A 22,952-nucleotide genomic window follows, 5' to 3' on the forward strand; every position below is an offset into this window, starting at 1 on the left:
TCACTCACCCACCACACTGCAGGTCACAACAACTCACCCACTCAACCACTTACCCATTTACTCACCCACCACACTGCGGGTCACAACCACTCACTCATTCACTCACTCACCACACTGCAGGTCACAACAACTCACCCACTCACCCACCCACTCACTCACTCACTCACCCACTCACCCACCCACTCATTCACTCACTCACCCACCCACCCACTCACTCACCCACTCATTCACTCACTCACCCACTCACCCACCCACTCACTCACCCACTCACTCACTCACCACACTGCAGGTCACCTCACTTCTTTTTCTGCTCCTTCCCTTGCACCGCTGCACTTTGGAATCACCCACCCACCGTCTCTCTTTTTGATCCCAAATTCTTCTAATAACCTTGTTCAACTCAATAAATGTGTTAGACTCTCATCTTTAACACTTTAAAACGGTACTGTCTGTTGCTGGCCGTGGGACAACCACCGTTCACTTCCCACAAAGTGGTCAGCTCATTTTAAGACCCTTAAAATTGTTCACGATGCTGGATGATGATGATGATGGGGACGGAGTGGGCCCCATGGCTTGGGATTAAACTCACAGCATCGGGGCGCCATATCCCCAAGACAGCGCCAGCAGCAGCAGCAGCAGCAGTGATCGCTCAGGACCTACAATGATACCCCGCGGGTTGAGCCGAGCGAGTGATTCGCGGATAATCGAGGGAGGTGCCCGTTATAACCGAGTGAATCGCAGGTTAACGAGCCAAGCGCGGAGAGCTTGGGCGTGAGTCGCTGTCAGGTGAGCGATGTTTAACTAAAAATAAAAATTACAGCAAAAATTGAGTGAATTGTGGTTGATCAAGTGAAGCACAGTCAAGACTATTTAACTTAATGCAGCATCGGGTAGAGCTCCGTCAAATTGGCAAGTCATGGTTGATTGAGCAATTCCCCATGAATGCCAGGTCATCGATCCATATAAAGTGCCGTCAAGAGTAAATTCCAGTTAATCCGATGCAGTGCGATTAATTGAGCAAATCATAGTTATACAAAAACAAATCTAGCTGCTCGGTGAGTTCCGTTTAAAGCCATCATCGTCAACCAAGCGAACCGTGGTTAACGCAGCGACTTCCATATTAACCGGTGGCGCCTTTCGGTTAACCGGTGGCGTCTCGCGGTTAACCGAGCGACACCCCGGCCCGCTCACTTGGCGCAGAATCCCTCAAAGCCACCGAGCTGCTTCATCTGCTCCACCTGCATCGAGTGGCGCCGCACGAGGGGCCGCTTGGGTTGACGCGACCCCAAAACGGCACCGCCCCCCTCGGCCGCCGGCGCCGCGCCGCCCCCGGCGTCGCCGCGCCGCGGGGAGCAGTGCGACGCCGAAGACGACGACGCCGACGCCAGGGAGGACGCCGACGCGGACGAGGCCAGCGAGAGGCCCACGGGCCGAGCGGGGAGGCACAGCAAGGCGTGCGCGGCCATCCCGGGCGCCAGCGACGACGCTCTCCCCGCCGACGCCCGGCTCGGCCCGGCGAAACCCGCCGCGCCGTTGCCGCCGTGGATGTTGCCGCTGCTGCCGCCGATGTCCGGGATGGGCGGGTGGGGGTTGACGTTGAGGGGTGGCAGGAAGCCGGGCCGGGTCTGGGAGATGCGGTCGAGCAGCAGCGTGCCCGAGCCGCGGCGCTCCAGCGGCGGGTGCTGGTGCCTGCGCGCGCGCGCGCGACGGAGAGACGGTTCCACGCGCGGCGGTCGGCGCGTGTGTCGTGCACCCTCCTCCGCCCGACGGGGCCGACCGGATGAAGGATGGAGTCGCGGACGAGGCTCGCGGTAATGCTCGGTGAGAGATTAAAACCTCCACTCCTCCCCTTCATGAACTTACGTACGAATGTCTGTTGAACTTCTTCCGCACCGTACGTCGCCAACCGTGATAAGCGGAGGTTCTTGCTCCCTCATAACTCGTGGGTTTTCTCCCAAATTTCCTCCTCTTCCGCCGTTTCAACTCAACTCCTCAACGTTCATTCGTTACACGGAATATTCGGTGTCGCCAGATTAGCCGCCACTAACGACGGAGTCATCGTTGGGGTGGTGGAGAAGAGCCCAGCCAACAGCCAGAAAATCGAGGTATAGATTACAGTAGCATTATGATTATTATTTAACATGTAGGCTTTCGCGACCAATTTTATTCACGATTAAACCTATTTTTGGGGGGGGGGGATTGCGTAAATGTAAATGTGCCATACAATTTATAACGTTACAATAACAGCGGTTCGCGCGCTGCGCTACGAACCCGGCCACCCGAGTTCGATTCCCGCTCACGGTCAACGCCAGTGACGATTATTTGAACCCGCCCTCACCTAGGTCGACTCGGCCTCAAATGAATACCTGGTGCGGTGCGTAAAAACATCGCCGCCGGGTAGACAAAAGGCAGATCTGGCGTGCTGCTGGCCACCCACCACATCGTGTTCTGTTCCGGCCTTCACAGCCGCTCGCTACTCGCCGACGGCGCTTGCCCCAACGGTCTATTCAAGGCTGCACGGGTGGAGGGGTGGTGGTGGTGGTGTTGGTCGCGTGGGATCTTTGTCTGTTGGCGGAGGCGAGGTACCTGCGGAGTAGCAGCGGCGAGGTGCTGTCGGCGTGCAGCGACTCGCGCGAGCCGGTGAGCAGCGTGAGCGGCGACGTGTTATGCTTGCGCCGCTCGAGCAGGCAGCGCGCCGAGTCCGGCCCCGGCGGGGCCTGCGTCTCGGCGTCGTGCTCCTGGTGGTCCGCCACCCCGAGGTGCCGCCGGTGCACCAGGTCCCTGCGGACGCAACCACGGCGCAGGCGGTCACGGACGGCGGCGGCGAGATGCTATCTGCCTCGTCTGTTCACCGCCGCTGATTCGAGTGAGCCTGGCTCTGCTGATGAGAGGCATTTGACTGCAAGTATTGTGGTCTATGTAAACATGATTCCTTGCAAAAGGTGTCAGTTTTGTTGCCAGAAAAAAGGGGAAAAACCCTATTAGTATATTTTGGTACTGGCAAAGAGGTCCCATGATGTAGCTGCTCACCCCGAGCCCTCATTACTCTGGTAGTGCGTTGTATTGAACTGTGCGCCTTTTGGCGTCATCTGGTCGAACACCATATGAGACGAGGCTCCAAAGAAAGCTGTCTCTGGTGTGGACTAATCAGTTTCAAAGACAATGCATAAATTACAAGAGTATTGTTTTTTGTTTGCATTTGACTGCAAGTATTGTGGTTAATGTAAACATGACTCCTTGCAAAAGGTGCCAGTTTTGTTGCCAGAAAAAAGTGGAAAACCCCTATTAGTATTAGAGACGTCGAATGTCGAAATTGGTCCGCAGTTCGCTTGCACTGAATCAATGCTGCTGAAATTGCATGCGCTCACACGGGTGAGATGTTAACTAGCTCGCCTGGTATACAGGAGGTTGTGTTTAACACGTAGCAGGCTTTCGCGACCAATGTTATTCATAATCAACGATTTTTGGGTTTAGATCGCGTTTATTTATAAATGTGTCGTAACCCTCCACCACCCGACACGGCCAATCAGTAAAAATGTGTCACGTTGACAAAGACAAATAGTTCACTGCTTTAGCCCACCGGTGTGTTGTAAATGTTGTTGCTTCAACACACCGGTGGGCTAAAGCAGTGAACTATTTGTCTTTGTCAACGTGACACATTTTTACTGATTGGCCGTGTCGGGTGGTGGAGGGTTACGACACATTTATAAATAAACGCGATCTAAACCCAAAAATCGTTGATTATGAGGAGGTTGTGTGTTCGACCCTGACGCCTGCTGTATATTTGAAATTTCCGTGTTCTCTCTCTTTCTCCCCGTGGCCCCTTGGATTTTTTTTTTCCAGGCCCTCCGATTTTCCCCTCCACATTTAAAATCGACATCTCGCATTTAGAGTATTCGGTTGCCGCTATAAATTTCCACGTGATGATGATGATGATAAGCCACTTCCGTTGAGCTTTCTGAAAAAAGAGCTGCAATAGCTCAGTGGGCCTTAGCTTGTGCAATTCCCCAAAAAATAGTTTACTACGAGTTTAGGTTCGTCGGTCGTGCCATGAGATTCGTAACGACGACGACGAAACCGCACGTGACGTTCGTCAATAACGACGCCGGTTAGAGACTTCGAGCGTTCTCCAATCAGCATCTTTATTTATATCTCCACTTGGGGCAGCCCTCGGGAGCCCCTCGAGCAAGAGAGAGGGGGATATCGGCCGACTCTGCAACGCTGGCGAAGGCGTCTTAGGAAAGGTCCCAATCAGAATCTTTATTTATATCTGGAGGAGGAATCCTATGAGCATATTATAGTAAACGTAAGAAATTCACAATTTTTTTTTTGACATTTTACCGGGTAAATCCCACTGAGCTATAATGCTTATTTTTGTTCAAAAGGTGGAAATACCCACCGCTTAAATACCTCGAGGTCATCGTCACCACGAACCTCAAGGTGGCGGGCAACCCACACTGGTCGCTTGTCACGGTGGGGGGGGCCGGGGTGGGGGTAAATTCCCGATACATTCCCACCAGGGGGCGTTAGATTCAAATCTCGCGGCCTCGCTGCAAACCCGCAGCGTGCAATTGCACACGATGAGCACCCGCTGGCTCGACGCACACGTTATGACGATTCGAGGCTACTATGATTGCATAATTCCACGGCGCGCGCGCGTGTGTGTGTGTTAACGTGTGGTTTCCCAACCAGAGGTATTTTACTGATCAGTTTAACACGTAGGCTTTCGCGACCAATATTATTCATAATCAACGTTTTTGGGTTTAGATCGCGTTATTTATAAATGTGTCGTAACCCTCCACCACCCGACACGGCCAATCAGTAAAAAAGTGTCACGTTGATAAAAGACAAATAGTTTACTACTTTAGCCCACCGGTATGTTTAAGCGTGAAACCGCAACATTTACAATTTGAGTACGACGTTTCGCTGGTAATTGCATCCAGCATCATCGAGCAATTCTGAGTATTTGACTGATGCCAGTGGCTTTTGGCTCTGCGATGAAACAATCGCTCAATGAACTACAAATCAATCATTTTCAGCCCCTTCGTCAATCCGCTGCTGGATGTCCGTCGTGCTAACGAGCACGCAGGGGCAGACGGACGTCCATAGCGGCAGACGTTTCGCGAGCTTCCGACGCTGGCCGACGCTGGCCGGCGCTTGGCGACGCTCACCGCAGCGAGGCTCCGAGCGTGCCGTGGGGCGGCAGAGCGCAGGGAGAGGCCCTCTCGTGCTGAGGCCGGTGTGCACCTCCAGCGCCAGCGTGGCTTTCGTCCCAATCGACCGGCGTTGTGTTCCTCCTCCCCAGCTGCTGGTGCTGCTGCAGCTGCTGCTGGTGGTGATGGTGCAACGGCGGTGGCTGAGGATGCAGAAGCGTGACGCCGCCGGCCTTCTCGCACGGCGACGACAACACCATCGCGTCAACGCTCTGCTGCCGTGACAGTGGGCGCTTGGGCCGTGCCGTTACGGGCGAGTGGCTGTTGCCGGCGTGAGCGCCGGCGGCCCTCGCCCCGTCGCCCGTCCGCCCGTCGAGCGACCGCTGGTCCCCTCCTCCGCCGTCGCCGCCGTCCTCAGCTTTCACGAGCGCCGACGGTGCCACGAGGCCCCAAGGCTCGGACTGCAGGCGCTTGAGCTGGGACAGGCGCCCGGCGCTCCCGCCTCCGCCTCCTCGCCTGCACGGCGGCGCCGCTCGGCGCCGGCTCGGAGACGGCGTCTCTTGGGCGAGGCCGGAACCGGCGGTACCGGTGGCTCCGGCGCCGGAACCGACGGAGTTGGACGCCGCGCCGCGAGCAAAGCTGAAGAAGGGGTCGGCGTCGCGCGACGACGGCGGCGGCGGCGCGACCGCATTCGCCGTAGCCACGGCCTCCGCCGCGGCCTCCTCCGAGCGGAGCGGCTGTCGCGGCTCCGTCTCGCCGGGTGCTGGCGAGCGGGCGGCCGAAGGGCTGGTGCTGAGCTCGACGTCGGAGGGGGAGGCGCAGGCGGGTCGCTCGTCGTACGACGCGTCGGGCAGCCCCGGCAGGCTTAGGTAGCGCGGCGCCGACTTGTCGCCGGGCAGCGAGAGCCTCTCCGTCACGTTGATGATGATGACCTCTTTGCCCTTCGCCTTGCACGCGTCCAGCAGCACCTGCGCACGAGGCGGTGGTGGGGGGGGGGGGGGGTACGCGGATGGTGGACATTAAGAGACAACGCCGTGGCCTCAAGGCCTCAAAATCATGCGGGCGCATTCGGAGGGTATCCCGCGTGTAATGGAGATTTGCATTCCCGAATAAATTGCGTTCCCTTATGGATGTATGCACTGGCGGAGCCAGTGGGGGGGGGGGGGGGGGGGGTGTCACGTGCCCTCCCAATGATCCGATAGAAATCCGTAATTAGTAATAATTAGTAATAAATTGTCATTTTGCGACCCCCACTGCCACTGTGTAGCATATTATTACATGCCAGGGACTCTATGAGATGATAGGACAATAGTCGTGAGTCCATAATTGGCAATAAGTAACGGCAAAGCGGTTATAAGTGGCTCACAGAATTGTGCGCAGTTGCGTATACAGTACACGACTTCCCTGAAGGCATTCACCTTCAGCGAGCGCGATGCCGATCACACAACGCGGTTCGAATTCGACCCTCGATCGATAGCTGCGCCATCGCCGCACACGCGTCGAATATAAAGCAAGGGACAAGTCCTTACTTACTAACAACTCCTCTATCATTTTTCATTGCTGGAGGGGTTGCCCTCCCCTACCTGAAAATCCTGGCTCCACCATTGGATGGACGGGGAATGGCCTGCAGTCCCACTCTCTCTTTCTGACTTTGCATTGCCCAATCGGGCACCCGTATGTGCTCTCTGATATTTCCAACTGTTACAGCGGCAATGATGCTTGGAGAAATACGGACATTGGATCATTGTTCAAACTGACGATTGCTTGTTTCCAAACTATAACTTTTCAACGAAACTATTACTGGCCGTGCAAAACGACATTTCGTTAAAACATTTTTTTAACAAAAAATGCTCTCCGTTGTCTGTCGTTCTCACGCAATATCTATTGCGGGTGTTTGCTGGCTTTAGGAGGCGATGATCGCGACCTCATCACAACCGAGTAATTTGCAGTCACATTTTTCAAGTTTGGACAATTTTATGGAGCGTTAACGCCGGCACAGTAACGCGGCCTCCGCCTTGCGAATGACGCCGCAGGGTCTTTAACGTCCCCTGTGCAGCCACCAGTGTGCCGCATTCGTACGGTTCACACTGCGCTCACCGCAGTGTTAATCGGGGCGGCCGCTCGACTCGAACCGAGAACGGCTGCGACCAGTGGCGAGCACGTTACCGCAAGGCCATGCCGGAGCCCTGAGTTGTAAAACATTTACAATCAGGTCTGTGAAGAAAGGCCACTGCCCGAAACGTCGTCGCCTATCATATTGCTTCTATTAAGGCCACGCAATAAAGATCCCCCATACAGACTTTAACAGACTGTTGGGGAAAGTGCTGTGAGCAAGCATCACCTATGAAGGCCGGCACACGAGGGGGTGGGGTGGCCAGCATCACACCCAGCCGCATTTGTCTCCCAAGTGGCGATGTTTACACACCGCACCAGGTACTCATTTGAGGCTGAGTCGACCTAGGGGAGGCCCAGGACGAGTTCAGATAATCGTCACTGGTGTTGACCGTGAACGGGAATCGAATTCTGGTGGCCGGTTTCGTAGCCCAAGCGCGCTAACCGCTACACTACCGCTCCCCAACAACAACACAGCCGCCAATCGCCACTAAGTGGCGGTGACATCACGGTGCCTGTGCCAGGCCAGGTGCACTTTGAGGCCAAGTGAAGTGTCGAAAACTCGCTGGCAGAAGGTCACGGGACAGACCCAGCAGGTGCCGTGGGTTGACCGACTGAGACGACCGGCATATGCACCAGCCGTACCCCCGTACCATGCCAACTCGCTTCGTCTCAGCCGCCCGGCGCTCCTCGCACACAGACGCACACAGACGAGTGCACGCACGTGGGCATCGTATAACGCCTGGAGGTGCCACTCGTAGTGGGCACGGGGGTGGGCACGGGGGAGGGGCGGGCAGCACCTTGAGCGTGCTGGGCTCGTCGGCGTGGATGGCGTAGACGAGGGCCGAGCGGCCCGAGCGGTCCTCCACGCTGGGGTCGGCGCCGCCCTCCAGCAGCGCGGACGCCACCTCGGCGCCGGCGCGGGCGCAGCATGCGTGCATGAGCGCCGTGCGGCCGCACTTGTCCTGCACGAGCGGTACGCGGAGACGGAGGTCCCCCCCAGTGAGGACTTGAGCGGACCGTCGGGGGCGAGCGCCGTCAGCGAACGGTGGCCGCGCGGACGATGGCCGGACACGGCCGCGCAATGGCGCGGGTGGCTGACACCGCACCTGGGACGCCTTTTGCCACCTCGGTGATGACGTTCGCACGGCGTAACGAGTACCAATTTCTGGCCGAGTTGACCCATCGGGAGGCCCACGACTTTGTTCAACTATTTCGTGTGTGAGTACCACGCGAGGGCGTGCGAATCGGTACACCACGGGGCTCTGGGTGCTCACAAAGAGGGGGAGTCGAATTGGTGCGAAACGCCGCCAAGCAGCTTAGCTGCTCCGGATCGCCACCTCTGCCGACGTCCCCGGAGGCCCCCGGGTCGGAGCAAAGATCAGTGAAAGTAAACTTTGGCGGCACCGCTCTATCTGTGTGGCCAGGCTTCGAGAGAATTAACTACGCCCAAGCGGTCATCGCACAATTCACCGTTGTTGGCCCCACGGAGAGAGATCGGAAGCGCCAAGGTGACCCCACTTTGCCCGCTCGTGCAAACTACAAGCGAAAATCTGCGCCGGCCTCTTGGGACCCCGAGCAAGGCCCCCCCCCCCCATCCCTGCCCCCCTCCCCCCCAGGCCACCAGGGACCACACTGGTATGTTTGGGACCACACCGGTAAGTTTTGGGGCCTCACCTGAATGTTGGGGTCGGCCTTCTTCTCCAGCAGGTAGCGCACCATGCGGGCCTTGCTGGCGCTCTGCGCGTCGGCGTGCCGCGTCAGGCAGGCCACCATGAGCGGCGTCTCGCCGCGGTCGTTGCTCTCGTTGACGTAGGCGCCGCCGTCGAGCAGCAGGCGCGTGAGGCGCAGGCGGCCCAGCTGCACGGCCCGCAGCAGGGGGTTGCCGCCGGTACGCGCGCTGTCCGGGGACGCGGCCCCAGGCCACGACGCCGCCGCCGCGGCCGCTTCATCTTCGTCGCCGCCACCGCCGCCACCGCAGTCGCCTGCGATTTGAATTTGTTTAGCCGGCTGTGAGGACTCATTGAGGAGACTCACGGAGATCATCCGTAGACACCCACGGACAGATACGTAGAGGCGCATAGATACACATAGAGACTCACGGAGATCAGTAGACACCCGTAGAGATATAGAGAGATAGGTAGAGGCGCATAGATACACATAGAGACTCACGGAGATCATCCGTAGACACCCACGGACAGATACGTAGAGGCGCATAGATACACATAGAGACTCACGGAGATCCATAGACACCCGTAGAGATAGAGAGATATGTAGAGGCGCATAGATACACATAGAGACTCACGGAGATCCATAGACACCCGTAGAGATATAGAGAGATACGTAGAGGCTCATAGATAATCATAGAGACTCACAGAGATCCATAGACACCCGTAGAGATAGAGAGATACGTAGAGGTTCATAGATACACATAGAGACTCACGGAGATCCATAGACACCCATAAAGATATAGAGAGATACGTAGAGGCTCATAGATACACATAGAGACTCGCAGAGATTAATAAAGATGTAGAGAGATACAGTGCACAGAGGCTCATAGATACACATAGAGATACATAGACATCCATAAATATATGCAGGGACTCCTCTACTTATGAACATTCGACTAAGGAACTTTCAGAGATACGAACAAACCTGACCGTACGTCCAGTTGCCACTGTACGGACAGAGAATCGTTCGTTCAACCGCCGTGCAATAGATGGCGGTGGTGGCATCTATATCTGCAGAACGTGAAAAACCAGTGGCATCTACAGAATATGAAGAACCAGTGGCATATACATCTGCAGAACATGAAGAACCAGTGGCATCTACTACTGCAGAACATGAAGAACCAGTGGCATCTACATCTGCAGAACGTGAAGAACCAGTGGCATCTACATCTGCAGAACGTGAAGAACCAGTAACATCTACATCTGCAGCACATGAAGAACCAGTGGCATCTACATCTGCAGAACGTGAAGAACCAGTGGCATCTACATCTGCAGAACGTGAAGAACCAGTGGCATCTACATCTGCAGAACATGAAGAGCCAGTGGCATCTACATCTGCAGAACGTGAAGAACCAGTGGCATCTACATCTGCAGAACGTGAAGAACCAGTGGCATCTACATCTGCAGCACATGAAGAACCAGTGGCATCTACATCTGCAGAACGTTAAGAACCAGTGGCATCTACATCTGCAGAACAGGAAGAACCAGTGGAATCTACATCTGCAGAACGTGAAGAACCAGTGGCATCTACATATGCAGAACATGAAGAACCAGTGGCATCTACATCTGCAGAACCTTAAGAACCAATGGCATCTACAGAACATGAAGAAGCAGTGGCATCTACATCTGCAGAACGTAATGAAACAGTGGCATCTACATATGCAGAACATGAAGAACCAGTGGCATCTACACCTACAGGAGATTACACAACTTTTAAAGCCAGTGTTGAGTATACACGCCGTACGACATGTTTGGAATCGACATGAGTAAAGTTGGACTTACGAACAAATCGACTTACGAACAGACCTCTTGAACCTAACTCGTTCGTACGTAGAGGAGGCCCTGTAGATACACATAGGGATACATAGAGATGCTGTTACATGGGTCCAAGTACATTTTGTTTTAACCAGGGCAGAGCTCACGAGACCAGGGATGGGTCTCATTTCGCAATTGACCTCTGGCGTGACTGTAACATTGACACTTACCGTCACACGTCACAGATGGTGTGGCGGATGCCATCCTCGCTACAGCCGACGGCGCCTCTTTCTCCATCATCATCATCATCGTCGACGTCGTCGGTGTTGATGGCGTTGATGTGGTTTTGTAGTGGGCAGTGTGCACATGCGTGCGTATTCATGTGCGTGCATGTGTGTTCATTTGTGTGTGTACGTGTGTGTGTATCTACTGATTTATGTATGAACGTGTGTGCGAACGTGTGTGTGGGGGGAGCGGTGGTGCAGCGGTTAGCGCGCTGCTCTACGAACCTGGCGACCGGGGTTCGAATCCCGCTCACGGTCAACGCCGGTGACGATTATCTGAACCGGTCATGGGGCCTCTGCTACGTCGACTCAGCCTCAAATGAGTACCTGTTGCGGTGTGTAAACATCACCACCGGGGAGACAAAGGCGGCCGGGCGCGGTGCTGGCCACCCACCCCCCCTCGTATGCCGCTTCTGCCTTCATAGGTGCTATTCGCTAACAGCACTTGCCCCAACAGTCTGTCAAGGCTATACGGGGGATCTTTGTCTTTTTTTGCGTGTCTTTGATAGTGGATGAGAATCAGCTTAAATGGTGAATATCAATCAGAGTAGATGCGCGTTCGCCTCTAGGAATGTTTAAGTTCGTGTGCGTGTGTGTTGCACATGTGTGTGAGTAACATTGGACTAGAGCCTCCAGATAGATCGTTCAGGTCGCGTCATTCTGTGACTGCTCATCAGCAAGGATCGGCATTGCAGGGAGACAAAGGCGGCCGGGCGTGAGGCTGACCACACTATGAGCACTCGCCCCAAATATCTGGCTCTGTAAAGTCGTTGTTTGTTTGCGTGCACGTCAAACCATCTGCATGTATGTAAGCAGTTCCACGCGTGCGCTGATTTATTTTATGAGCGCCTACGTGCATACTACGGGTGTGTGTCACTCTACTGAGTATGTGTCACCCCACTGAGTGTGTGTATTATGCTGTTGCTATATGGGTATGCGCGCGCGGTGGTGTCACCACTGCCATCTCCCCTGTCGAAGATCCACCGCCTGCACCACAGGAAACACGGGCGCCCAGGGGATTCAGTGCGGCACTGCGTCGCTTACTCATCCACAACACTGCCGCACGTCCACCCGCACATCACCACCACCACCACCTCCCCCGCCGGCAGTGCCGGATTATCCTAGCAGCAAAAGTAGCTACACGTGCAGTAGCTACACGTGCAGTAGCTACACGTGCAGTAGCTACACGCGCAGTAGCTACCCGTGTAGTAGCTGCACGTGTAGTAGCTGCACGTGTAGTAGCTGCACGTGTAGTAGCTACTACACGTGTAGTAGCAGCACGTGTAGTAGCTGCACGTGTAGTAGCAGCACGTGTAGTAGCTGCACGTGTAGTAGCTACACGTGTAGTAGCTGCACGTGTAGTAGCTGCTACACGTGTAGTAGTTACATGTGTAGCAGCTACACGTGTAGTAGCTGCACGTGTAGTAGCTACTACACGTGTAGTAGCAGCACGTGTAGTAGCTACACGTGCAGTAGCTACACGTGCAGTAGCTACACGTGCAGTAGCTACACGTGCAGTAGCTACACGTGCAGTAGCTACACGTGCAGTAGCTACGGGCCCCGCACTTTCAAGGGCCCCGAGCTAAATGCTTCCAAGCTATCAATTCCGGTTAAAGTGATTGTGCACTTGCTCTATTGCTATAGTACTATACCGCCTTCAACTTTTATGAACGACCGTGTGTTTAAGGTTAGCAATTTGTCGTATTAGCTGGCTGTATATCAAATGAACAAATTAGAATAACTTTACTATGCAAGTTAAACATTTGTGTTTTAATATTTATGCGGTTAAAAAAATAAATAAATTTATGGCCCCTTTAGAACAGATGCGCATACAGGCCCCGCACTCGCTTAATCCGACACCGCCACGACCGCCTGCCCCGCCGGCGATGTCGCGAGGCGGCAGAAAACTCCAGATGTAACGCCACCCAGAACGTGCATCTGGGGGAGCCGCAGCGACATGTCCACAGTCGGAGGCGACATCAATATCTTTTGTGGCAAAGTAACACTCGTGCCGACACAGCGAGAACAAGGCACGCTGGGTTGGATGCCTGACTCGGAGGTTGTACCAAGGCCGTAATTATAATATATATTGGGAACACACCCCCCCCCCCCCCCAATATAAAAAAATGCTCAAAATCTCTCCCCCCCCCCCCCCCCCCAATATTTTGGTATAAAAAAATTAATTGCTATGCTATGTAAATAAAAATAATTTGCTAAACGTTGGCCACAATATCTGGACTTGTCTTCATATAAATCAATGCATAGATTTCTGTGTATATGATTGTGGTTATGGTTGTACTTTATTAATCCCTCATCTCTGCTATTACATAAAATGAAACAAGAAATGGTAAAAAAAGTTAAAACAGAGCAATTGAATACAATACACTATTCGACATTATTGTAAGTAAAAAAAACGTCCATCCCATGTGTTAGTGAATTTGTAAATATTTTAGGCAGGAAATGATTTTTCTAATTTAGATTTTTTTTTTGGGACCCCCAAGCACCCTGGAAAATTTGGTCCCTCCCAATGATGACTCAATGGCTACGGCCTTGGGTTGTGCGTTCTCCTCGTGGTCTCCATTGGAACCCTACGAGTCATCCGGTCTCTATTAAAATAAAACCCGTTCAGTGCCACTTGGTCAATGCCGAGTATCCCGGCGATGGATAATTACGGTCGCTGCAAATTACTCACTGGGATTGCAGCACCGGTTCGGATATCACTGGCCGCTGTGGAGTTACACCATTGGCTGTGCCTAGGAATCGAACTTGAGTTGGTATGCAGGAGGTCGTGGGTTCGACCCCGACGCCTATATATTGGGAGTTTGCGTGTCTCTCTCCCCGTGGTCGCGTGGATTTTTTTTAACCGGGTCCTCCAGGTTCTACCTCCACATTTAGACACATGCGTTGAGATTATATCGATGATTTAGCTGCTATAAATGTTCAATCGATGGGCCACTTTGTTGAGCTATCATTTGTGGCCAGGTCGCTTTCGAAAAAATAAGTTAATACCTAAGTGGGCTTTGTCTGATAGGTGGGGGATGGTTTAGTGTTTTATTTGTTTGTGTGATTTGTTTACATGGATTCCTCCAGTAAAAAAAAAGATTCTGATTCTGTTAACCACTGTCCCACCGCTCAACCGCGCAGTACAAGTACATTGAATGAATGAATACATCACACGCGGTACAAAGAATTGAATGAATACATCACACGCGGTACAAAGAAACAAAACAAAGACCCCCCGTATAACCTGACCAGACGGTTGGTGCAAGTGCTGTTAGCGAACACCTATGAAAGCCGGCACGGCACACGAGGAGGTGGGTGGCCAGCACCACGTCCGACCGCCTTTGTCTCCCCAGTGCCGATGTTTAAACACCGAACCAGGTACTCATTTGAGGCTGAGTCAACCTAGGAGAGGCCCAGCAAGGGTTCAGACAATCGTCACTGGTGTTGACCGTGAGCGGGAATCGATATTGGGCCGGCCGGGTTTGTAGCACAGCGTAGCGCTAACCACTGCACTAACGCTCCCCACGCAGTACAAGACAAAGACAAAGACGCCCCGTATAGCCTTAACATACCGTGCAGCCAAGTGCTATTAGCGAGCACCTATGAAGACCAGAACGCAGTGCACACACACACACGTGAATGTGCATGCATACAGCTCGCGCTGGAACTCGCAGAAGTAGCAGCAGCAGGACGACTCACGATCTCTTCCCTCCCTGCCTACACGCAGGACCGTGACCGTCACTGATGGGCGTCGTTCCTCTGGCTGGAACGCGACCGTCATCATCACCACCACCATCGTCGTCGTCGTCGTTGCCACTGCTGCTGCTCATTACTTTAGAACTGCTCTTTGTGTGTTCGTAGTTTGCTGGCCTTCCCCCGCGACCTCCGATTAGCACGGGTTGGCTACGTACCGGTGCAACGATAGGAGATCAACATACGCACGCACAAATGAGTACCTGGTGCGGCGTGTAAGTAAACATCGCCACTCGGGGGAAGACAAAGGCGGCCGGGCGTGCTGCTGGCCACCCACCGCCTCCTGTACCGTGCCGGCCTTCATAGGTGCTGCTTGCTAACATCACTTGCCACAAAAGTCTGTTCATTGCCTATACGGGGGATCTTTCTTGTGTGGCCTTCAAAGAAACAATATGATAGACGGCGACGTTTCGGGCAATGACCCTGCTCCACAGCCCTGATTGTCATTTTGTTTTAACAACTCTGGGCTGTGGCATGGCCACTGGTCGCAGCCGTTCTCGGTTCGAGTCGAGCGGCCGCCCCGGTTAACACTGCGGTGCGCGCAGTGTGAACCGTGCGAACACGGCGCGCCGGCGGCTGCACAGGGGACGTTAAAGACCCTGCGGGGTCATTCGCAAGACGGAGGCCGCGTTACTGTGCCGGCGTTAACGCTGCAAAGAATTTTAACGCGTCGACTTTCGCGACCAATGTCATCCATGATAGAGGTTTTTGGGTTAGATCGCGTAAATATATAAACGTGTGTCGTTAAAACCAGCCACCACCCGACACAGCCAACTAGTAATGGGTTGTCACGTTAACAGAACGTGGCCAATTCGGTCACTAGTACAGCACTAACCGGTGTGTTGGAGAGCCAAGCCACAACATTTACAATGACAACATTTACAATCGGAGTACGACGTTTCGACAGTAATTACAACTCGCTTCATCATGAAGCTTTATTTTTTTGTCTTCGGTACAGGCGGAGTTACCTGCGGGGAGTAGCAGCGGCGGAGTTCAACTTGCCCAGGTAACACACCGCTGCCTGTTGCTGCTGCCACACAGCGGCAGCGTTCAACCCACAGCGACTTTAAAGAGGCACTCCCAAGGCCACCACACCTCCTTAAGACGCCCAAACCCTATCGCCACCCCGTGGTTGCTTTCGAGTGACACTCCGCTCGGCTCCGCGCGTTACAAAATCGCCACGTGGTGAAGGAATACCGCAGAAGGCTTCGAACGCCAGGACCCACCGTCAAAACCACAGCTGTTCCAAAACGATCATCATCATCATCGTCGTCATCGCGTGAGTTCCGAATGTGTTTTCACAGGTACCGCGCGTTCTACGAATTGTCCCCTTGCCTTATAAACAACCGGTGCAGGTGGAGCTTGACAAGGCTCCGTGCGGGGTGGGGTGGGACATTCAGTGGGGCCGAATGGATCGGTGTGCGGACTACACAAATACAACGCGACAAGGCCCGTTCAGTCGCCCGACAAATGGGTCGGGAGATTGCTTCTGCTGCTTCTGCTGCGTTTGGCAGTGGTGCGAAAGCACGGTTAATGACCAAATAAACGCGCAAAAATAATTTCAACGCATTCGTCAAAAAGCACTGTGGGCTTAAAATGAAAAAATATATTTAGGCGACGTTTCGGACAGCGGCCCTTGTAATATGATGGGCTGTTGTACAAAATCGTCGCATATTAAATCAACGGTTCTGTTTATATATGTTTTTTTTCTTAGAAGGTCTCAGGGTGCGTGTGTGTGGGGGGGGGGGGGGCGGGTGGAATTCGATGCATTATTTAATTTATATTTTCAGGAACGTCGAGGTCCATGGGTCGGCAACCAAAAAATCACAAGAAGAGAAATTAAATTCGAATTCGGTAAAACAAAAACAACAACAAAAACCTCAATACGTCAAGAGCCGCAATTATCCACGGTGTGGTGAATACGGCTGTAGGTCCTCAATAAAAAAAAACTGTCGCGATGCAAATCCTCCGAGAGCCACACGCGGGTTCCGGAGCCGGCAAAGGTGGCCGAACCCTTGGTCTGGGCGCAAGTAACGGCAAGTTCAAGGTGAGCGTGGTGAAGTCCGATCAACTAATCCCCACGGACGCACGTGGTGTGGGGGAGGCCCTCGTCCATCATTGGAATGACAAAACAAGAGATGGCACACCTACAAGGTCAGAAGGTCAAGGTCATTGCTTTTGAAGCCGACACGTCAAAAGCATCAGCCATCACTTCCTTTTTTGCTAGATCATTTGGCTGCTGTGAAGTTGACTGCTGACCTTTCAGCGTCTGCTCTTGAGGTCTGATCATCATCATGATCACCACCATCGTCACCACCACCATCATCGTCACCACCATCATCACCCCCATCATCATCACCACCACCATCGTCATCATCACCACTACCACCATCTGCCACTCCAATACCAGTGTCGGTCCAAATTTGTGAGAGAAAAAAAGTCACTTGTTCACATCCTCCAATTCCTGATCAACTCCTCCTATTATTGATCACCTCCTATTATTGATAACCTCCTCATATTATTGATCACCTCCTCCTATTATTGATAACCTCCTCCTATTATTGATCACCTCCTCCTATTATTGATCACCTCCTCCTATTCTCTATCACCTCCTCCTACTCACTATCACATCCTCCAATTACTGAACACCTCCTATTACTGATCACCACCAGCTATTCCCGATCACATCCTATTTCTTATCACATCCTATTCCTAATCTGATCCTATTTCTGATCACCTCCCCCTATCCCTGATCACCTCCTCGTATTCCCGATCACCTACTCCTATCCCTGATCACCTCTTATTCCTGATCACCTCCTCGTATTCCCGATCACATCCACAACGCCTGCTAGGAAACCTTCAATTGCGAACCTCCAAGCCGCCCGCGTCGCTCACTAACGCACCTGCAGAATCCACGGCTGCCGTTGCGGGGGGGGGGCATGGGGGACCACTTGAACATACTTCACCGCGCGGGGTGAGCATAGATGCGGGAGCACGGCACGGCCACAACGGACGTCTCCAGCACTTGCCCTCCGCTAATCACCGAGACGCCGCGCACCGCTTAGCCTTGACGGACACGCGCCCCGAACACTTTGTCCGGGCTCAAGAAAAATCCCGCGTTCGCTGCCGAGATTAATCAGGGCGCATTGCGGGGCGGGCGGGTGGACGGAGGAATTCATTCAAGGGCGGTTTTGCGGACATGAACACGCGCACGCAACGCAGTCCCCCCCTATTTGACAAGCCTGCGGGCCTCCCCTAGATCAACTCGGATGAAAAGTGAGTTGACGGTGCGCGGTGTACTGTGCACATTTCCGAAGCGGTGAAGATGGTTCGGAGTGGGCGCGTTCACGCATTGCCATCGCTGGCCACGTGCTGCCCGAGGGTTGTTTGGTGTGCGTCCACGGTCCCCGCTTTGTCAGTCCGCTACTGGATGGGTCAGACCGCCGATAGCCAGCGTGGTGAAGTATGGTCAAACGGTGCTGGACCCGTGGATCGAGTCGCACGTCTGGCCACTGGGTGGCATCACGGAGCCTTCGTTCCATCCGCTCAAAAAACTGCGACACCCAAAACCGTGACAGAATGTTATGCAACTCCACGGGCTAATGTTTATGTATTAATGTAATAATACGTAGCGTGTTTATGTTACGTAACGCGTGAACACGTTGATACCTTAAGTAATTAAACGACGTTGCCAGTTCTGCATTGAATTCCCTGTCCCGGGGATCGAACTCGCGGATTGGAACCCGAGTGGCTGATGGCGTTGTCGCAGTTGTACCCTGAGCATCGCCGTCGTTGCTGGTCATCGTGATTATCCGGTGTCTATCCACCTGCTGGATGAACGCCTCCCCACGCCGTCGCCATCCATCCGCCACGTTCCAGTGGGTGCCACCACTCGCTCCCTCGGACGCGTTTTTTTAATTCCTCCCTTTGGCTGCCGTTCCGTAACCAGTCTCGCCGCACGATCCGTCGTCAAGTGCAAGCGATGCGGCCTGCCCGAGCCCAATTGTTTTGCTCAACGTACCAATCCCATGTCTCGTTCTTGTGTTCAGGCAGTGCAAGTCAAGGCTGGCATATAATGTGTGCTCCTGTGTGTGTGTGCGCGCGCGCCGCGCGTGTGAACGTTCCAGTTTAAGAAGGTCCCGCAATTTAGATGATTGGCACATTTAATTTGTGTTCCTTTGGCAGTTGTTAGGTCAAACTGAAATGCCGTACCGAATTGAAAGAAGAAGAAAAAAGTCCATCTCAAATTAGAACAGCAATGGCTGTGGTCTGTTTTGTACCAAAGACGCGATTCCTCCTATCATAAGTGGGTGATTAAGCACAGACCGCAGTCAAATTGCGGTCACCAGTCTCAAACCACGAACCGCTTACAAACACAGCTGCCCACTTAGATCACTCTATGGGCCCTTTGTGAGCCATTGACACCCCATGTGAGTCTGTGGGTCTCTATGCGAGTCTACGGGTCTCTGCGTGAGTCTATGACTCTCCACGCGAGCCTCTGTCTCAAACCGTGGATCGCACGGTGACGCCTCTGGCCACGTTGATCGTTCGCCGGCAGGGTGTATGATATTCATCACGAGGCTACTCCTGAAGCCGTCCACTGGCTTCAGGCTCACTCACCAACCTCGACACGACCACACACACACACACGTGACTGATCAACTCGTCACATTACGAAGGATGATCAAAGCTGTTCGGAACGGAACAGATTTTTGGTTTGAACACTGTGGGTACGAGACCCGCCCTCCCCCCACACGGCCATCATAGGGGGTGGGCGGGGGAGGAGATGTCTCATTCTGATTTAATAATTTCTTCTTTTTTTTACATTGTGGAAAATATCGCGGTCTGTAGTGGTTGCAGGGGTCAGGTTGGATACATGTCTTATCTCATCCGAACGTGCCCCATCATTTCACTCGCGTTGGCAGTTTGGGATTTCTGTTTTGTCTGCGTCTTTAAAACTAAACTTAGTATTTGACCAGGTAAGGCCCACTGAGCTATATAGTTCTTTTTTTCAGAAGCGACCTGGCCACACATGATAGCCCAACGAAGTGTCTGCTTATGTGGACATTTCTAGCAGCAGCCGAATACTCTAAAACGCACGTTGATTCTAAATGTGGAGGGGGAAAAAAACCGAAGGACCCGGTGAAAAATCCACGCGACCACGTGGGAGAGACACACACACATATACAGCAGGAACGAACCCACGCCCTCCTGCACACCAGGCGAGGGAGTTAGCATCTCCTAGCCACCACGGCGTCTTTGATTCCCGATCGAGGCCAACGTCAGTGGTGAGTGCCATCTGAGCCGCACTGGCCGCCGGCCTGGTGAGGTATGGTCAAACGACCCCACATAGACATCCAACATTAGATTGGGAAAAGGAGCCATAACACAGTTGACTAACGGTGCACCTCAAATATGCATCTAGAATTACACGATTACAGCCTTCTTCTTGGTTCTTTCGGTAAAGTCACGTAGAAGGGAAGTAATAAAATAATAAAAATAAAACATAATAAAATAATTCTCACGACGTTGCGGCCACAACGCAAGCAGCCGTCCTCAGGTGAAGACCAGGTCTGTCGGGGAGACAGCGTCATTCAGAATTATTTTACTATGTTTTATTATTATTTTATTACTTCCCTTCTACGTGACTTTACCGAAAGAACCAAGAAGATGAATCCCTGCAGTCACGAAAGCTTTAAATTGAGATTACAGCCTCGTTTTCACCAGTACACCGACACGCGTAGAAATACACTCTCGTTACTCTCGCGTTTTACGCAAAATAGTAAGACTCGCGCTTATAACAAATACGAACCAAGGCCGATTATTTGCCCAGCAAAGCGTCACCGAGTCTCAAGACTCATGATGAGGTCGGGTCCAGCTACGTTTGGAATATTTGGCCAACTAGATTGATGAGACAGAGAAAGAGAGAGAGTGAGTTGTGGCTTCAACAGCGTGGCAGGAGACCGGAGAATCTCCTACTCGGGAACGAGGGGCTGGTGACAACACATCACCACCTGGCCACCGTCCAGCAGCCTCCACGCCTACGACACCTGGCAAGTCACCACCCATTCACATTAAGGACTCACCAGTTTTAAAACATATATATAACAACACCTGCTTAGCTTCTGCGATCCGCCGAGATCGAACGGCAATTGTCTGCGGTTCCCCCAAGTCAACACGGAACGTCGGAACAGAAACACCGCCCCGACGTTTGGTGCATCAACTTGGGCGGTGTTTCACTGGGGCGGCGGTGGTGGTGGCGGCGGTGGCGGCGGTGGCGGTGGCGGCGGCGGTGGCGGCGGCGGAGGTGGTGGTGGTGGTGGCGGTGGTGGTGGTGGCGGCGGTGGTGGCGGTGGCGGTGGTGGCGGTGGCGGTGACGGTGGTGGCGGTGGTGGTGGTGGCGGTGGTGGTGGTTGTGGCGGTGGTTGTGGTGGTGGTGGTGGCTGCGGCGTCGTCCGTTCGCCATCAAGGCGATTCATTGTCGCGCGCGAGCCCCCCAATCGCACACCGGCACACACCGGCGCACACGCCACCCACAAATCGTTGTCCGGCTGTCTTAAATAACGCGCGTGGGCGAGTGCTGCCCGCTCAGCGAGCTCCCGTTAGAGGGGCACCGCGAAGTCGCGCCACGTTTCATTCTCGTCCAGCCAAACGCGCAGAGGCGCAAACGCGCAGATGCCCGGGATGAACCGTCCGTGGTTCGCGTCGGGCGCTGTGAGCGAGCGGCTATCGAGGTCGTCGCCACAGCCTCCGCCCGCCGCCCCTCCACCCCCCTTATCCCTCTACTGATATTTGCCCATCGCTCTCGGTATGTGTTTAAGGCCGAGTTGACCTAGGGGTGGCCCGGCACGTTCGGATCGCACGATAACCCGCGCCGCTGATGTCGCTCGCCGCGTCTTGGAAAGCGAACCCGGGTAACCAATATTATTAAACTGCTGCACGTAAGTGTACCGCATAGCATCGCATCGCCCCCTCATTCGACCATACAATTGTACAAAGTGCTGCCGTAATCGAGCACTGATTCCGAAAAATCCAGCTCCGCCCGCTAGCCGATGAGAGGATAGAACCAGCAGCAACGACCGGCCGTCTTTGTCTCCCCAGGAACACGACCCGGCTGCTAGCGGGGCACGCATGACCACACTCCAAGTTTAACTCGTACCCTGCCCACCTGGAAATCTGCACGCCAGCTGAGAGCCCTTGCTGCTGCTGCTGATGATGATGGACGACGATTGTGCCTTGCCCTTGCTCGCGTCGTTCCCTTACTGGTTCTTGTGCCTCCTGTGCAACTGCCGGTGCTGTGCTCACAGTGCTGCCGTTGTGATATGCTGGTGCCGGCTGATGATGGTTACTTGCTGTGCAATTTTGCTGATGATGACGGCGGCGGCGGTGGTGATACGACGCTTAAATTCTGCTGCCGCTGTTACTGATAACGATGGTGACGGTGACCGGCTGTTCAATAACACTACTGCTGCTGATGATGGTGATGGTTCTGGTTGGTAGACATTCCTGCCCCTGGCATCTCTTACTCGTGGCAATAATCTTGGCTCGAGCCGATGCGTACAGCCAGTCGGTGGCTTACCTGCGTCGGTGTGAACTGCTGGTCTTGCAATAGCCAGGCTGTGCGGGTTGGAACGATGTTGCCTAAGTCTCGCTGCTCTCAAGTCAGAGGGTAATTGTTGCCGCTGTTGCTGTTGCAGACGATAACGCTGTTGTTTGCTCGCTTGCGACTGCTGCTGCTATTTTGGTGTTGCCGCTGATGAATAATGCTTCCACTGCTGCTGTCGTTATTTATAATGATGCTTGTGATGATGATTAATGCTGCTGATGATGAATACGAATGTCACTATTGTTGAGCGTTGATGACTTGCTGCTACCGGTCATGCGCTGTTTATGAATTTAATGTAATTGTTTGCTGCTGACGATTTAAGCTACTGCTTCTGCTGCCTACTGCTGCTGATGATTTAAGCTTCTGCTGCGAGTGCTGTTGGTGGTGTCCAGACCTCCCTCTGCACAGCTCCTTCTCGTCACCACTGGTCCCTTCTCACGTGAACGCACACGGCACTCATGAGGATGGGAGCTTATGGAGAGGTGAGAGCGGCGGAGAGAGGGGGAGAGGGAGGGTGGTGGGTGGTGGGAGAGAGATTGGGAAAGAGGGGGAGGAGGGA

The 22,952-nt window shown here is 53.7% G+C and overlaps 1 protein-coding gene across 1 annotated transcript; it reads right to left on the reverse strand.

Moving 5' to 3' along the window:
* Positions 1-262: 262 nt before the first annotated feature.
* On the reverse strand, positions 263-22,872 carry LOC133354993 (ankyrin repeat domain-containing protein 34C-like). Its single transcript, XM_061572241.1, has 7 exons — positions 21,956-22,872; positions 10,978-12,018; positions 8,940-9,247; positions 8,063-8,227; positions 5,169-6,118; positions 2,584-2,778; positions 263-1,686 (listed from the first exon to the last, which is right to left on the reverse strand). The coding sequence occupies exons 2-7, from the start codon at positions 11,054-11,056 to the stop codon at positions 1,185-1,187; spliced, it is 2,199 nt and encodes a 732-aa protein (XP_061428225.1). The 5' UTR covers positions 11,057-12,018; positions 21,956-22,872; the 3' UTR covers positions 263-1,184.
* Between the last annotated feature and the right edge of the window lie 80 nt (positions 22,873-22,952).

The sequence above is a fragment of the Lethenteron reissneri genome, chromosome 50 (assembly GCF_015708825.2).
Source record: "Lethenteron reissneri isolate LAM-NWPU_2019-01 chromosome 50, ASM1570882v1, whole genome shotgun sequence".
Classification (NCBI taxonomy): Eukaryota; Metazoa; Chordata; class Hyperoartia; order Petromyzontiformes; family Petromyzontidae; genus Lethenteron; species Lethenteron reissneri.

What these genes read in the sequence shown, in the direction of transcription:
- LOC133354993 (XM_061572241.1), bottom strand. Translation starts at nt 11,056, where the DNA reads ATGATGATGATGATGGAGAAAGAGGCGCCGTCGGCTGTAGCGAGGATG. An exon ending in AGGCCGACCCCAACATTCAG is followed by an intron (nt 8,228 to 8,939) that starts GTGAGGCCCCAA and finishes CCGCTCGTGCAG; the next exon opens with GACAAGTGCGGCCGCACGGC. An exon ending in ACGCTCGGAGCCTCGCTGCG is followed by an intron (nt 2,779 to 5,168) that starts GTGAGCGTCGCC and finishes TTGCGTCCGCAG; the next exon opens with GGACCTGGTGCACCGGCGGC.